The 16,466-nt window shown below is 44.1% G+C and overlaps 1 protein-coding gene across 2 annotated transcripts in view; it reads left to right on the forward strand.

Annotated features, from left to right (window-relative positions):
• The window catches only part of IGF1R (insulin like growth factor 1 receptor), a 153,123-nt gene that overhangs the window by 14,975 nt on the left and 121,682 nt on the right, over positions 1-16,466 (forward strand). For both annotated transcript variants that reach the window (XM_048956591.1, XM_048956592.1), the window contains exon 2: positions 11,010-11,555. In XM_048956591.1, coding sequence (XP_048812548.1) covers positions 11,010-11,555 — 546 coding nt within the window. The remainder of the gene's footprint in view (positions 1-11,009; positions 11,556-16,466) is intronic.

Consider the following 16,466-nt stretch of genomic DNA (forward strand, 5'->3'; position numbering starts at 1 on the left):
GAGATGAGGTTCTTCCTTTACCTTATAGGGCTGGCAGCTGGTTATGCTGTTGCATTGCTTCTATAGTTTTGGTTAAAGAAGTTTAGTACTGAGTAAATATATTACTCATCTTTTGGTTTAGTAGAAGTACACAGTGAACATGGCAAACATGATTGCCAACAAATGAGCATTCAGTAGCTGACTAATGCCAGTAAGCTTAAAAACAAGAAATCTGTTGAAGTTGTCAACTTGGTTTTGTGTAAGAGTGTCAGTGTTTTGAATTGGGTTGGTTAGAGCTACTCAGCTGAAAGAACAGAACAATAGATTGGTTTTATCTCCTTCCCTTTGTGACTATCCACCTTTGTTCTAGCTCACGTCTTCTCATTCTTACTTCACCTTATGCATGAATAGATTGAATATAGAAATAACAGCAAGGAGCTATCAAAGCTGTGCTTAAGGACATGTTCTCCAGCTGTATCTGTGACTAGGAGTCGGTTGTGTATACGAGGTTTGAAGTAAACATAACCACGGAGATGGTCTGAACCTCCAGATCTCAGCCAAGGCTGCCCTTGATGTACCTTCTGGAGTGAGTGCAGCTGCAGGTGGCAGTGAAGAAGTTTTGCAAGCATCCAGGATACCTGGTGCTGTTGTTTTAGCTTCTTTGTGACAGTAAGTGCAGTTGTCAAGCAAAAGAACTCAGTACAGGCAGATTGAATAACTACCTAAGTCATGTTGTTAACTAGGATTACGAATTGTATGTTGTTCACAGTGCTTATAGACAGTGTTTAAAAACTGCTTATGGGGTAGGAAATCTACTGGCTTGGGCAGTATATAAATACAAAGTCAAAAGCATCCAGAAAAGCGAGTTTGCATGGGAACTCCTACTGCCACAGCTATGTGGGTTTGTATTACTGTTAAATTTGGTTCTGGTGCAACAGTTTGCAGTTGATAAGCCCCAGACTCGTCACTTTGTCTCTGGTGCCAACCCACATGTTTTACCATGTATTTGGAGAGGAAGGTTCTTTTTTCAGTCTAGTTAGCTCATGACTGGAAAGCCCCACAGTGCCTGCATGTATGTAACTTAATACCTTTAAGGCCCTTTTTTGGGGGTGCAAGTTGGTCATGTTTTAACTGCCTTGAAAAAACAGGTTCCAGCACGACCTGTGTGATTTCAGCTGTGTTGCTGCCATGTGAAGAGAGGGCTGGGAAGGCTCCCTGCTCTCTTAAATCAAATTTGATAGCGTTGTCTTTTTCTCGTGTGAATTAGATGCTTTTAAAAAATATCTTGCTTCTCTGTTCTAGTGGAAATTTTTATTAGGTTTGTTAAACAGAAGCGGTACTGCGGAAGGTCAGAGCGTGTAGGACTTGTGTTTCATCAGAGAAATTAAGAGAGATTATTACTGTTTGATAGGAGGGTCGTGTATTACATATTGTCATGAATAATGGTGTCAGACCTGTCATTTGCTGTGGATTCCTGTGTAGCTAAGTACAACTTCTGACTCTTCGTTAAATTCTTTTGCTGAAGATGATGATTAGAAGATGAGTGCAGTTATATACTATGGCACAGTCATGTTTCAGCAATTTGCTTCTAACGAAGTCAAAATGATCTGACCTCATTGAGTGGTTTTTGGAAAAGGGAAAATAGAAGTGCTAAAATACATGAAGGAGAAGCCACTTCCCCAGGTAAGTGCAGCACAGCAGCACAGTAAGGTTTCCTTAAGTGGGAACTGCAGAGCCCAGCCGTGTGATGACTTCTCGTTCTGTAAGAATTGGCCGCTTATCCCTGCATCCCAAGTGAGTACATCCCATAGCCTCCCATCAGTCAGCTGCTGACTCACTTGGATGTGTAGACAGCTGTTCTGAAAGTAAATAAAGAAAATCGTGCACACAATTATTTTTTTTAAAGGTGGGGAAGAACAGTCCCCAGGAGAGATGGCTTCTGCTAAGCCCTATTGTCGTGGCAGATTGTGCAACATAAATTCAGTGTTATAAACAGCTTGTAATTTTAGTCTTCCATTTCTGTGTTAGCAGGAATTAAGACAGAAGCTACTGGCATGGAGTTTAAACATTATTACCACAGTAAAAAAAAAAAAAAAGAAAAAAGAAAAAAAAGTTTTACGCTTGTAGTTATCGATCATAAAGTGCCACCAGCTTCCTTCTCTATTGTGTATTTAGTATAGAGTGGGATGCTTTTTATTTTGTGCTTCTGTCAGAGGCAGTTCTGCAGGGCAGGAAGGAATGCAGAGGTTTGAATTCTATCTTCTCACGAGGATGAAGCTTGTCTTGTAATTTAGGCTTTACCTGCTTACTCTTGTGGAGGTTTTTTTAGTTTGTTTGGCTTGGGCAATGTTTTCACAAGCTGGCAAGCTCAACTGTATTGTGACTCAAATGTTGCTGTGTAGTTTTTGGAGTTATTCTGAAATTACAGTAAGCTGTTGCTCCATACAGCCCACAGCAGCCTCACCAGAGTTTGGAGCAGTCAGCCGTGATGCTCCAACAGCAGCTCTTGGTTTGGGCACACATAGGGCAGTGATGGGTAAGGACTTTGCTGTGGATTTCATGTTAGTTAGCTGTTGTCTTCTGTTGAGGGGCAGAGATGAGGAAGAAATTGGGAAAGGGTGGCAGGAGACCTGTGTGGATGAGCAAGGAGCTCGTGCACAAACTCAAAGGAAAGAAGAAGGCCCATGAAATGTGGAAAAAGGGTCTGACTACTTGGGAAGAATACAGGAATGTTGTCAGGGTCTGCAGGGATGCGACAAGGAAGGCTAAAGCCCGCCTGGAATTAAATCTGGCAAAGGGGATAAAGGATAATAAAAAAGGTTTTTTCAAGTACATTAACAGTAAAAGGAAGACTAGGGAGAATGTGGCTCCCCTGCTAAGTGACGGGGGTGTTCTGGTAACGGGGGATGCTGAGAAGGCGGAGATACTGAATGCCTTCTTTGCTTCTGTCTTCAGTGAAAAAGCTCCCCCTCGGGAATCTGAGACCCTGGAGATTAGTGAGAGGATCTGGGGAATGGGAGACCCCCCTTCTGTCAGGGAAGAGGTGGTCCGGGAGCGCCTAGGAAACACCAATGTGCAGAAATCCATGGGACCCGATGGGATTCATCCACGGGTGCTGAAGGAGCTGGCAGAGGTGATTGCTGAACCGCTTTCGGTCATCTTTGAGAAGTCTTGGAAGACGGGGAAGGTGCCTGAAGACTGGAAGATAGCCAACGTCACCCCGGTCTTCAAAAAAGGCAAGAAGGAAGACCCAGGCAATTATAGGCCAGTCAGCCTCACCTCTGTCCCTGGAAAGGTGATGGAACAGCTTGTACTGGATGTCATCTCCAGACAACTGGAAGAAGAGGAGGTTATCAGGAGTAGTCAGCACGGGTTCACAAGGGGGAGGTCGTGCTTGACCAACCTGGTAGCCTTCTATGATGTTGTCTCTGGCTGGGTGGATAGGGGGAGAGCAGTGGATGTAGTCTACCTTGATTTCAGCAAGGCATTTGATACTGTCCCCCATGACGTCCTTATAACAAAGCTGAGGAAGTGTGGGATAGATGAGTGGACAGTGAGGTGGGTTGAGAACTGGCTGAGTGGCAGAGCACAGAGGGTTGTTGTTGGTGGTGCAGAGTCCGGTTGGAGGCCTGTAACTAGCGGTGTTCCTCAGGGGTCTGTGCTGGGTCCGGTCTTGTTCAACATCTTCATCAATGACCTTGATGAGGGGATAATGGCCACCCTCAGCAAGTTTGCCGATGATACCAAGTTGGGAGGATTGGCTGACACGCCTGAAGGCTGTGTTGCCATTCAGCAAGACCTGGATAGGCTGGAGAGCTGGGCAGAAAAAAACCGGATGAGGTTTAACAAAAGCAAGTGTAGGGTCTTGCATCTGGGGAGGAATAATTGCATGCACCAGTACAGGTTGGGGGATGACCTGCTGGAGGGGAGCTCTGCGGAAAGGGACCTGGGTGTCCTGGTGGACGACAGGTTGGCCATGAGCCAGCAGTGTGCCCTTGTGGCCAAAAAGGCCAATGGCTTACTGGGGTGCATTAAAAAGAGCGTGGCCAGCAGGTCAAAGGAGGTGATCCTCCCCCTCTACTCTGCCCTGGTAAGACCTCATCTGGAGCACTGCGTCCAGTTCTGGGCTCCCCAGTACAAAAAAGACAGGGATCTCTTGGAAAGAGTCCAGCGGAGGGCCACAAAGATGGTGAAGGGCCTGGAGCATCTCCCCTATGAGGAAAGGCTGAGTGAACTGGGTCTGTTCAGCCTTGAGAAAAGGAGACTGAGAGGGGACCTGATCCAGGTCTATAAATATCTAAGGTGTGGGGGGCAGAATGGCGAGGCCGGACTCTTTTCAGTGGTGAGTGGAGACAGGACAAGGGGAAATGGCCGGGAACTGCAGCACAGGAAGTTCTGCACAAACATGCGCAAGAACTTCTTTACAGTGAGGTGATGGAGCACTGGAACAGGCTGCCCAGGGAGGTGGTGGAGTCTCCTTCTCTGGAGATGTTCAAGACCTGCCTGGATGCCTACCTGTGCGACCTGGTGTAGGGAACCTGCTTTGGCAGGGGGGTTGGACTCGATGATCTCTGGAGGTCCCTTCCAACCCCTACAATTCTGTGATTCTGTGATTCTTGTAGGTGTTATCTGACCTGGGAACTACAGGCTGTGGAGTCCAAGGTTTGGTGCTGCTCTGAGTTGTTTGATAGTCAGGCGTGAAGCATTACCATGCAAGCCCGGCCACTTGGATGTTACTGCAATGCTGTCTTCCATTTTTGCCCTGTGTACCCACGAGGACAAACAGCAATCCATGCCAACTGAGCTGCTCGCGTTGTGCTATTTCAGTAGCAGGAGCTCACAGATGTGGCTTCAGAGGAGCCCCTGAGGGATGTGCTGGGTCAGTGCAGCCGAAGTGAGAGAGGATTAATTTGGGGATGACTTTGTCATGAGGATGCTTTCATGTGAGCTCGGCTAAATCCAGAGCTGCTTGCTCTGGTGAGCCGTGTGGAGAAGGCATCAATCAATATTATTATAGGGATTCAGTTCGTTCTGTTGGCTCCATTTTTGTTAAGCCGCTGTTCCTGTTGACATTCAAAGTAAAGTGCTGGCATGGAGAAAGCAAGCAAGATGAGGGACAGAAATGTAATTTATTCTGAAAATTTATTTGCGTGCTCTAAGGGGAAATCGGAGGAAGTTCGTGGAAAGCAGCAATGCCAGAGGTACCTTCAGGCTGTGACAACTGAAATGGCAGGCACAGAAAGGCCACTCTTAGCTGTGATGTGGTCGTAGTCCTTCTGTGTATTATTTCTGTGAATGATTTGTTCTGGTCAACTTGGTAACACAGTGGTCCTTGGGTTGGAAATATATAGTTGGTAGAGTGGTAAGGGAGAAAATTGAAATAGCATGTATTTTTCTAAGGACTGTGGGAGACAACGGGAACGTTGGAATCCAGTCTGTTTTTTGGGTTATTGGGCCAAATCTCATTTGTGCCTTTGGATGTCATTTTTTCCTTCCAGTTCTAGGAGAGAGGAAATTCTATAGGATGATGAGAGGCACAAGGTTAATTGATGATAACCAATGGTTATATTGCAGCATAATCACCAGTCCCTTGAGTGTTCAATCCCTTGGTTGTGGTCTAGCTCTGCCCTCAAAAACTTGACTTCTAATTAAATGAACAGAAAGATGGGCTTAGATGTGTAAACAAGAATGCTCTCAAGACTTGCATTCAAATGGAAACAGTTAGTTTTTGTTTGGGTTGAGTATGTAAGCTAAAGATGGCAGTGGTGTATGAGTATTAGAGAGTTTTAGTTACACTATGGCCTGGTTGATGTTTCATGGGTTGGAGGGTTTTGTCTCCTTCCCAAAGCTGGGAGAACTTGGTAGACCTCAGGTGGTTCAAGTGGTGAATTGAGTGAGAAAGCACCCTTGTTGAAGGGCTTGGAAGGCAGCTCCAGGCGTGTGATAGAGGATTAGTTCCTTGTTACTGCTTCTGACATCCCAAGAGGTAATAGAGGAGCTGGCTTCCCTAGGAAGAGCACAAGTGATTGATGTGACACATACAGGATAGGTGAGCTTAGAGAGTACAGAAACTTTGTGGGAGGTTGTGTAAGTACATTAAAGGCACTAAAATATATATTTCATTCACAATGTCACTACGAAGGCAAAAACCGAGAGCATGGTGGGTGGTGGAAGACTGTTTTAATGTAAAGTGTCGTAAGAAATCTCTTCAACCACTGATTTCTGTGAACTCCACATTTAATTTCATCTTTACACAGTATGCAATTAAAGAATCCTTAGACTTCTGCAGTAACATTTCTCCCTGCATCTGCAGATGGTGCAGCTATGCTGAAAGCTTCCTGCGTGGGCACAGAGGGGGATTGTGGCTGCTGATGGGTTCCTCCTTGGGCTCAACATGCTTGATGCCTTTTGGAGTGGCACTACAGGATGGGCTGTGCAGACGGTCGGGCCCTGGCTGCAGTATTGGGCTCTTCAGAGGTGGTCAAATAAAATCAGTTCTCTTTGTCAGGGCTGTGTGGGAATGCTGATGGCTTTATTAAAACGAGCGTGGTAGGTATCAGGAAGAACAACGATGAAGATCAAGTATTACTGTTCCTTGTTTGTAATCTATACAGGCATAATGTTTTCAGACCGTTGCCTTTCCATTTCCACTGATCCTTTGCTTCCCTTCTGAACAATTACAGTTGTGTAGAAGAGAGGCTCCCTTTCAATCTGCTGAAGGGCCTTATTGTGCCTTGGTACCTTTTTGGTAACCTGACTCGGGTCGGTTTTGAGTAACGTGCAGGCTCAGAAGCTGTCATCAGCCGTACTTCTTTAACCCTCAAGTGTCCACATGGTCTTTTTTGAGTCTTTTTTTTCTTAAGGTGCCAGACAGCCCCTCTATTGAGTTAATCCAATATATAGTAAACATGTCAATATGCAGACCGTTATGCATTATGCAGATCTCAATCCATCCGGTACAATAAGTGCCTTCTTTGTTGTTGTGAAAGAGATTGTGAGGCTGGAGATGTTTGCCTTGAAAAGGACACTGTATGGTGCGGAGCTGGGATGAGCACCGCTGGACCGCAGCCACGTTCAGTAGCTGCTTTGGACTTCTAATTAAATAAAGACCTGCCATAGATTAAAAAACAGATGATGGGCAGGAAGTGGCTCTGTAGGGAATAAATGTCAATGCTGTTCAAAGACGTGCTGCTCTCCCAGCAGACCCCAGCTCTGGGCTGGGTTGCTGAAGGATGGTGCGTCTGAGCCACCCCTTGCATGAGGCTGGGAGATGGCAGTGATGCTTGCCCGGCTCTGTGGGCAGGAGCTGCAGCACAGCACTTCTGTGCTGAGATGTTAACTCCACAGATGTGTTCGTGCCTGGGTAAAGAATCTATTGCTGCTTGCTAAAATGCTTTAAATAAGCATTTCTTTCATGAGGTGGTTTTCCATCTAAAATCAGATTTAGTTTAGAATAAATCTGAGATTAGGTTTGCAGCTTAAGGAAAGGGTAGAAGGTCTGTGTGCAGCTGATTGAAAACTGTGTGAATGTGATGGTAGTTATCCTGGGTGTTGGTAATCTGCCTGAGAGCTGCTGGGGCAGGATGAAAACACGTGCTGCCTTTTTATTTTTCTGTTAGTGAGAAAAGTAAATGCATAATAGTAAATTTCCAGTTCAGAACAGAGCACAACGGAGAAGCAAGCTGTGGCAGTCATATTTAAAAATGATATCTGCTAGGATATCAAAATCACTTAAGTGGAAAATAAATATTCTGAGGAACGTTTGAGGTGCTGTTTGGCCTGACAGGCCAGAGCGTATTGTAAGTCCACACACACTTCTTGTAAAATGGGATCCAAAGAAAACACAGCACTGCCAAATGGAAATTGTGGTACGCTTTGAGCTCTGATTAATTGTTTTTTATAAAATCCCTTTCAGGGCAATGAGAAAAACGTGAGAGAAGATGATGCATTGTGTTATAATTAACTTTTGAGAACAACGTGAACTTTAAATGAACTGAGAAAAAAACAAGTCTGCTTTGATTGGAACTATCTCTCCCAAATATTAGCACAGACTGAAGTGCTTGTCCTACCTCCCGTTTAGGGCTCTGCAATTCTCATTATATATATTGAAGTCTGCAAGATGTGACTTCCTTGATAAACCAGTAAGTTCTTAAATCAGAAGTGTTCATAAGTTCTTAAATCAGGAGTACGCTCGTCTGCAGGCAGTTCCTAGGCTGGAGCCCGCTGGACTTCTTCCTCCCCTGTATTAAGGGGATGAGGTTTCATAACTGAGGAAAGGGAGTGCATACTTTTTCCATAAAGTTCTAGGAATCTCATTGATTTATAAAAGCATTAAATATCTGAAATTAAGTAACTTTCAAGCTGAGACAAACATAAAGCTAAAACCAATATGACTTGTAAAGCCAAGCTGCAGAACCGGTGCAGGAGCAGACGTATAACGCTTGAGTTAATGGTTGCTGCCATTTCTCTTACAAATTGTTCTTTAGGGTATTGTAACTCAGCTGTTTTTAAACCCATCACTCTGGAACCTTGCCTACAAAATGTCAGCACAAGTGCAAATTTTACTCCTTTAACGAAATAAAGGGCTTGGAGCAGCTAAGCTTTCTAAAATTTGATGGCAGTAAAATAGATTTTGCTGCTTTGGCTTTGCCATAACAAGAACCATACTGTTCACCTTGTCCTGCCAGGCGGATGAGGCAGAAACTGAAGCAGTTAAATTGGAGAAACTATGCTGTAATTTGGCTTTTTTCCACAAGAGAAGCCTACTGCCTGGCTGTAAACATGCTGGTATTGGTGGGCTGTGCTTTGGGCAGAGGGCACTGCCTCTCGAGGTTGGGTTGGAGGGATTGCAGAATGGTAGGGGTTAGAAGGGGCCTCTGGAGATCATCCAGTCCAATTCTTTGTTTGAAAAGATGACTTCTTCAGAAGGGAATTTTGGAAATTGGAGCAAGACTTGGTACTGCCAGGTAGATGCAACTTTACCTGGGCTGGGGCTGTCAGTGCAGGTTCAGGAGGAGAAGCCCGTGTTAGCCTCGTGTGACTGCTCCATCTGTAAGCAGGGCTGTGACCTTGGAGATCTTGTATGTTCCCTCTCTCCCATCTGGCTTTGAAAGCTGAGCAGTGCCAACCAGTTCACCTTGCTGTTTTCCTTTCCTTGAAGTCAAAACCTTGACACTTGCCCCATGCAGCAGTATGCAGTTGTTCTGTGATCAGTATGTACTAAAATGAGAATTTCTCACCTTGCTGCTCCTGAAGGCCAGGTGTTCTGCTAGGTTCACGAGGTTTTGTTTGTTGGTTTGTTTTTAAGGTTTTCTTGGTGGTGGCTGCTTACAGTGCAGCAGTCCCTATTAAAATAGCCTGTGCTTTCAGCTCCGATCTTTTACAGAAGGGAGATTTGGTAGCAGTTTGCACAGAAAACATCTGCTTGTCAGCAGAGATCCCGTCCTGTTGTGTTTTTTTAACATCCCTCTAACAAGAAAGTGGCACTCTTATTTTGCTTGTAACGTATGTTGTGTGCTGTAATCATTTGGCGTATTACCTGTCTTTTAATTCCTTGTTGGGTGTTATGAATTTGTTGTCGGACATTAGAGATGCTGTGGTTTTAGTTTGTTTGCGTTCTGGATCCTTTTGTTAGCTGAAGTTATTAGCTTTAGATAAGCTTTGTACTATGGGAGGGCTGCTTTGGATTGTCAGAGTGGTTTCTGAATCTCTGGACTGTTTGTCAGGGTTAGAATTAAAATTTTTGGCTTCAGTGTTTATGTTGAGGCTTATTCCTCGTCTGAGGAAAAGATGTTGTTAAAACAATTAAGCCTAGCATGTGTAAGAAGAGAACCTTTCCACAAAATTAAATTGCTTGGGGTTTATTTAAGTTTTGGGTTTCCCAAATAAATTGGCATTTGACTTTGTTTGCTTAAAAGCAAGTCATTATCTGTTCTGGGGAATCTTTATTTCCATGTTTTCCATGGAAGACAAAGTCAGAGGGAGTCCAAGAACAACAGCTCTGCACGCCATCGTTCTTTGTCTTACTTCAAAGTGTATTTTGTCTAATTACTGCATTATTATTGCTTTTCTTCCACTGCCTTTAAAATTCTTATTGTGGTGCATGTATTAGATGGAAGGATCTAATACATAGACGTATTAGGGAAAAATCCTCTTGGCCATTGTTTTCTAGAGTGCATTGAGTTCAATCTCATGTTTTCAAGGGAAATTTCTCTCTGTGATGCTGTGTGTTCTTGTAAACAAACTTATCCTGTTTCTTAGAGGAACTTTTTTGTCTTGATGCCAAAAATCAGTGCAACTGGATTCACAGGAACATGGGAACGCCACGCTTTAGATACAGGCCCAAGTGCTTTCCTTCCTCCCAGTTGCAGTGCAGGCTGTGCTGAGCACTTTCTCTGGTCCTGGAGGTGGTGCTGGTCTATGGCAGGGCTGGCATTGAGAATTCGGGCTAGTTTACCTTGTGACGCTGGAAGAGAAGATGATTTGAGCAGTTGTAATTTTTTTTTTTTAATAAATAAAATGTTTGCCTTTATGCCCATGTATCATGAAGACTGGGGAGGAAGGAGGAAATAAATTCAGTATGCACTGACCAGTGGGTTGCTGTCTGTGTTACTTCTTGGGAGTTGTGCGGCTGAACCCCTGCTCAGATCCCATGTATATTATGATTTTAACTTGCAGCAGGACATGCAGATGCACTTAGTTTGTGTTCCTCAATCTGTTGCAGCTCTCTTTTCCACAGCAGTAATAAAACAAGGCTTGCTTGTCTGCTGAAGGATATGGCTCATAGCGCTGTGCTGGTGCTGATAGTGCTTGTAGTGATGAGTTAAATGATGCAAATATTCAGGATACATGTACACCAAGCACTCATTTCCTGTTTTAACATTGCAGCCTGATTATCAAGTTGAAACAAAACAAAACAAAAAAGCCACTCAGCGAGTGCATGGCCACGGGAATAGCCTACGTGCATTACAACTTTAAAAGTCTTAAAAATGCTTTATTGCTAACTTTCCTTTTTTCTTCCACGGTTTCAGTTTGTGGGCCGAACGTCGACATTCGCAATGATATCCATGAGCTGAAACGTCTGGAGAACTGCACGGTAGTGGAGGGTTTCCTTCAGATTCTGCTCATCTCTAAAGCAGAGGATTACCGCAACTTCCGCTTCCCGAAGCTGACTGTCATAACTGACTACTTGCTGCTGTTCCGTGTGGCGGGCTTGGAAAGCCTCAGCGATCTCTTCCCCAACCTCACAGTCATTCGTGGGAGGAACCTCTTCTACAACTATGCCTTGGTTATCTTTGAAATGACAAATCTGAAGGAGATCGGGCTTCACAATTTGAGGAACATAACCCGCGGGGCCATACGGATTGAGAAGAACTCTGACCTGTGTTACCTCTCCACAGTGGACTGGTCTCTCATCCTAGATGCAGTCTCTAATAACTACATTGTTGGAAATAAACCGCCGAAGGAGTGTGGGGACTTGTGTCCAGGAACGATGGAGGAGAAGCCGCTGTGCGAGAAGACCTCTATTAACAACGAGTACAACTACCGCTGCTGGACCACCAACCACTGCCAGAAAAGTAAGCACTGAGCAGCTTGTGCTTTTTGTTATCTCTTTCTGAAGTAAAGGTTTAATTTTGTGGTTGTATTTTAAGCTCTTTAACGACCTAAGCTTTTATTCCGGTATGTAGGCCCACATGACATGTTATCCAGTTACTAGACAGATGAATTTCTATCAACAAGTAAAGGATCATCGCACTCAATTAAAATGGCAACAAAACAAAACCAGGCACGAAAGCTCACAAACTTTCTGGGCTACTTCCTCATTAAGAAGTGCCGAGTGTTTCAGCGTAGAATTAGAGCGATGTAGCAAAGCTGGAACAACTTCTGTCTGTGAGTGGTTTAGGCAGGAGATGGCTTTCAGGTACCATCTTCTTCCTGCTGAAGTGACATTTCATGTGTGTCTGTGTGTGCCTCTCATTGCCGTGCTGTTTCCCCTGGCACGCACCTTGAGGAATTTCTGTTATAATAAATTCTGTATGTAAACATTTTTACTAGAATCATTTTTTGTAGTACAATCTGTAGTGTTAAAGATTTGATGGCTATCGTGGCTCTCAGTGAAATGATCCTTGCCTGTTTTCTTGTTATCTGGCACGATGGGGTTTTTGTTTTTCCGATAGCAATCAGTAGCAAAAGCACAAGCTGATCTCTTCTCACTTTTTAAAAATAGAGTAAACAAATACATAGTTTACTCAGATAACACGATTGCATGACAGGCTCTTTGAGTTCATCCTGTAACTTCAGGAAAGCTGAGCCCCGGAGTATCAGCAGGTCTTAATTACAAGCGGTCATCGCAGGGAGGAACGATTCCTAAATTCCATGCACTGTCCTGAGTAAAGCTGCTCGAATGCTGGGAAACATAACCTCGGCTGTTCAGCCTACCGTTGTCTGGGGAAGGTGGTTGTTTACTTGCTTTTAGGTGGGCAAAGCCCTCATGTTCAGATGGAACTGAAATGGAGCACCTTGCCGGGCCCTTCCAGTGAGCATATGGCAAAAATATCTCAGAAGTCACGGATAGGACTGTGATTTTTATTAGTAACTTGTACAGGAAATGAAGTTTGCATTGAAACGAGAAAACCCCTCGCACTTAACTGGCAGGCATGTGGCTTGTCTGAGGTGAGGGAAGTGAGCTGCTCTGCTTTGTTCCCATGTGCTGCTATGAGTCGTTTGGCTTCAGCAGCCAAATTTATGTCCTCCACAAGAGTGCAACTCTGTTCTCTGCAGTGTCATAGGTGATTCCTTTGCAACCTCCTTTGCCCTTAGTGGTTTGAATGGATGTAACTAGAGTATGTTTAATGGAATACTTTTCCTGCTGTGTGCTGTAGCTATTTGGAGTAGACAAAAACAATGTACAGAGGAAAGCTTGTTGACTTCTAGGGGAATGTTAACATAATTTGGATCCCAAGTGCACATGAGAAGAGATCTGTTTAAATAAGATGAGGTCATAGTTAAACTGTGATGACAGCACTTTTAAGGAAGGAATGTAAGTAATGTAGTTCTTTCCCTGTATGCTTTCATCTTCCTTTTGTGGGAGATCATGAGGAAGAAAGCAAGTATTGAAATATAGCCTTAAAAGGCTCATGAAGAGCATTATGCTGCAAAAGCAGTGTAGTTTTAGGCTCTAAACTTCAGGGTATCTTAACATGCAGAGCATAACAAAAGCTACCAAGTTCTATTAAATAAATAGTGAAGAAATTGGACCTACTTAATCTCCTAGTCCTGATAAGCTACTTTGGGAGGGGAAGGCTTTCCATTTGCCAGCTGTTAGTCTTAAAAATAAAATTAAAAAAGCCAAACCACAATCCAGAAGTCAGTCCCCTTATGGAGATAAGCGAGGGAGGTGTAAATGCCCAGTTGTTCAAAAGGAAGCTTTTAGTCTGTTGTGCTGCATTGCGTGAATGTGTTGGCAATGAACTCCTGGTCTGGAGAGGATTCTGCTGTACAAAACTGCAAGGGCATGAAAAAGAATAGAGGCAGGGACTTGAAGTGACTGTGTGTTGTTATCTGTGTTTTCCTTCCCGTGCAGACATGAGACCTGTGCTATTTTCCAGGGATATTTTCTCATTGTAGTATTTTATTTAACCCTGACATTCTCCCTGTGCGTCACAGTAACGTTGAACTGAAAATGCTGTCTATCACTCAGGGTTCATTTATGCCTTTTTATTTTTCTTTGTTCTGGATCTGTGGAGGAGGGTACATGAAATCTCTTTTGTCCTTGTGTAGGTTTTACGCTGAAAGATATCAGGTTGGTGGGTAAAACGTTGTGTGGGAACACTGAGTACTTTAAAGTAGTCTGCCTTCATGTTTAGCGTTGCCATTGAGTAGAAGTTGTTTTCTTCCTTCTCTTTCTTGCTCACAAACAAAGGAAAAATGCTGTGCTTCCTTCAATGTAACTTGTGCAGGAACAATGTCGAGGGTGGAGGGAGGAGAGAGGGAAGGATATGCTGTGTTTGACTCGCAGTAATCTATTGACGTCTCTGTAACAGAACGAGCTACAAAGCTGTAACTCTTTTAAGTTTTTTTTAAGGTTCATCATGAAGTGCCAGCAGCGTCTCTGCCAGCTGTGTTCCCTGGTGTCTGTGCAGTGCACATCCCTTTACCTGGGAGTGCCCCAGGGCAGCAGCCTTGCTTTGCTGGCTGTGCTGTGTTTGGCATGCTGTGATCTCTGTGACCAGCACCTAGTTTGCTTTTCGCGGACCAAATGCCCGCCGTACTTCATTCATTTCTGTTGCAGATCCACATAGAAACCTCTTCTGAGTTAGTAAAGAACTGAAGTTGTTTACATGAGTGGTTGGGCTTTGAGGCACAGGCAGAGATGGAGGAGGTAAAAATGTAGTGCTCAGGCACATAAGTAAGAATCTCTTTGGCTTTTTTTCTTAGCAGTTGTGACTGCTGGGAATGCTTGTGGAAGGCTGCTTGCATCTTACTCAGCGGTTGATGTGAGAACCAGAAAGATGTTCCTGCTGTGCCCCTTGAAAGTGCAGTCGGTGGCACGTTTGCTTGGCCTGTCCATTGACCTACTGTAAAGAGAACTCCCATTGTATTCTATATTCTTTTGCTGATGGCTAAATTTTGAGGTTTGCTGCCTTAGTCACTGGGCCTTTACATAAACCAATTGTGAATTGCAGCCTTGAAAGCTTGCCTGGAAGTTTCGGATCCCTTGTCTACCATAATCTGTGTTCAGTTTTTTGAACGAGTCCAGCTAATGCTTCCTACAGAACTTGTGCTTGCAGAGGCCATGGGAAGCAAAGCATGCACAGTGTTTGTGGGGAGCAATAGCAAAGCCAGCAGTGATGCAAGTATGTAGGATCTGTAGGGTTTTTAGGGTTTTTGGTCTCTGCATCTTAATCATTTATCAGCTCTGCATCCGCCATCAGGTATCAGCTGTAAAAGCCATGAAAGCGATTGTCTGAAGTGTATGAGAGACCTTTAGAATTACGTTAAAAAATTAACATGGGTTTGAATTCTTTTTCTAGAGAGTTGGGACTTCAAGTGTGTGTTTTAAGAGGTGAATTTGATGTGAAAAACAATAGCTCGTGTAGACTGCTCCAATATACAACAGAAGAAATCTTCAGCCTTCCAAGTGTGTGAAACCAAAGACCACAGAAAAGGCATGTGAGGATTTAGAGGCTGATAAAGAAGCAGATGGCAACTGAGCACAAAATGTTTTCAATGAAAATGTATCCTTATTCCTCTCTGAATTGCTTTGACAGTGGCCTGAAAAGATGCGGTCTATGTGGGGAATGGTGAACAGGAGGGAAAGAATGACAGTGAGTGGGAAGCGTGGTCCATATGTATCTTCCACTGAAATGTTTAAACATATGGAGACAGTAACATGATGTGTTCTCACAAATATTCGGAATCTGCTCCTGTTTGTTTACACGGAGCTCAGCAGATAATGCAGCTGAGTGGTATCGTTTGACATAGCTCCATTGACTCGTGCAGTGCTTACCAGCGCGCGCCATCTGGGGCTCTGCTCCCTGTTGATTCAGCAGAGTAGTGGCGAAAACCATGTGCTGGGATTTGTTTTCCCTTCCTCCTCTTTGGTTTTCCCTCTCTTTCTCGCTTCCCTTCCTTTGGAAATGTTGGATGTATGTGAACTATGCACATGGGAGGGAAGGGGGCAAAAGACAACAAGGAGACAAGCTGGGAGTTGGAGGTGCTGCATCACACTGCCTGTATTTTGTTTTCAATTACATGCATGCACTGCTGTTTGCTTCTTTATTCAGAGTTATGTTTTTGTGTTTGTTTGCTTGTTTGAATCCTGAAATATAGTAGAAATTTCCTGTGTCAGCAGAAGACGACGTGCGTTTCAAGTTTTTCTCTTCTAGCAAGCAGATGTGACATGATACAACATTAAGTGGAACTTGTGTGCGTAGCACTGATCCAGCTTCTGCTGGGTTTAAGAAAAGCAGAAAAGGCTTGATACAAACCTGGACGTATTTAGACGTTGACAGGTTGTTTGTCCATTTGGTCGGTATGCAAACTGCAGCAAATAAACATCTGATGTGAGGAATAAACAGAAGGGTGGACAAAAATATTGGGAAAGACGCGGTGTCACCAAGTTAGAAAAATCTGGAGCCTGTTAAAATTTTTTGGTTAGTGTTTTGGTGCTGAATGAAGTTTTCCCTGACTTTCAGTTCCCTCCTGAGCAGCCTGCTCTTCAGCCAAAGGGTTCCTGGAACTTGTATTATGGCTGTGAGAGCATATTTAATTAGGAAGCTGGAGCGGCCGCAGAGTAGTGCAGGCCAATCTGCAGTTAATTACGGGAGCAGCAGTTCATATTCTGAGAAAAGGGCTAAAATGTAAACGTGCGTTTGCTGTTTCCCTTTGTGCTGTAGCAAGGTTCTGTTGCAGGTTGCCATAACCTGGGAGGAGCATCTCAAGTCCTGCAGCCAGTGCCAGGCACTGAAAACCAAGTGCTTTTGTTT

Source organism: Lagopus muta, chromosome 10 (assembly GCF_023343835.1).
Source record: "Lagopus muta isolate bLagMut1 chromosome 10, bLagMut1 primary, whole genome shotgun sequence".
NCBI lineage: Eukaryota > Metazoa > Chordata > Aves > Galliformes > Phasianidae > Lagopus > Lagopus muta.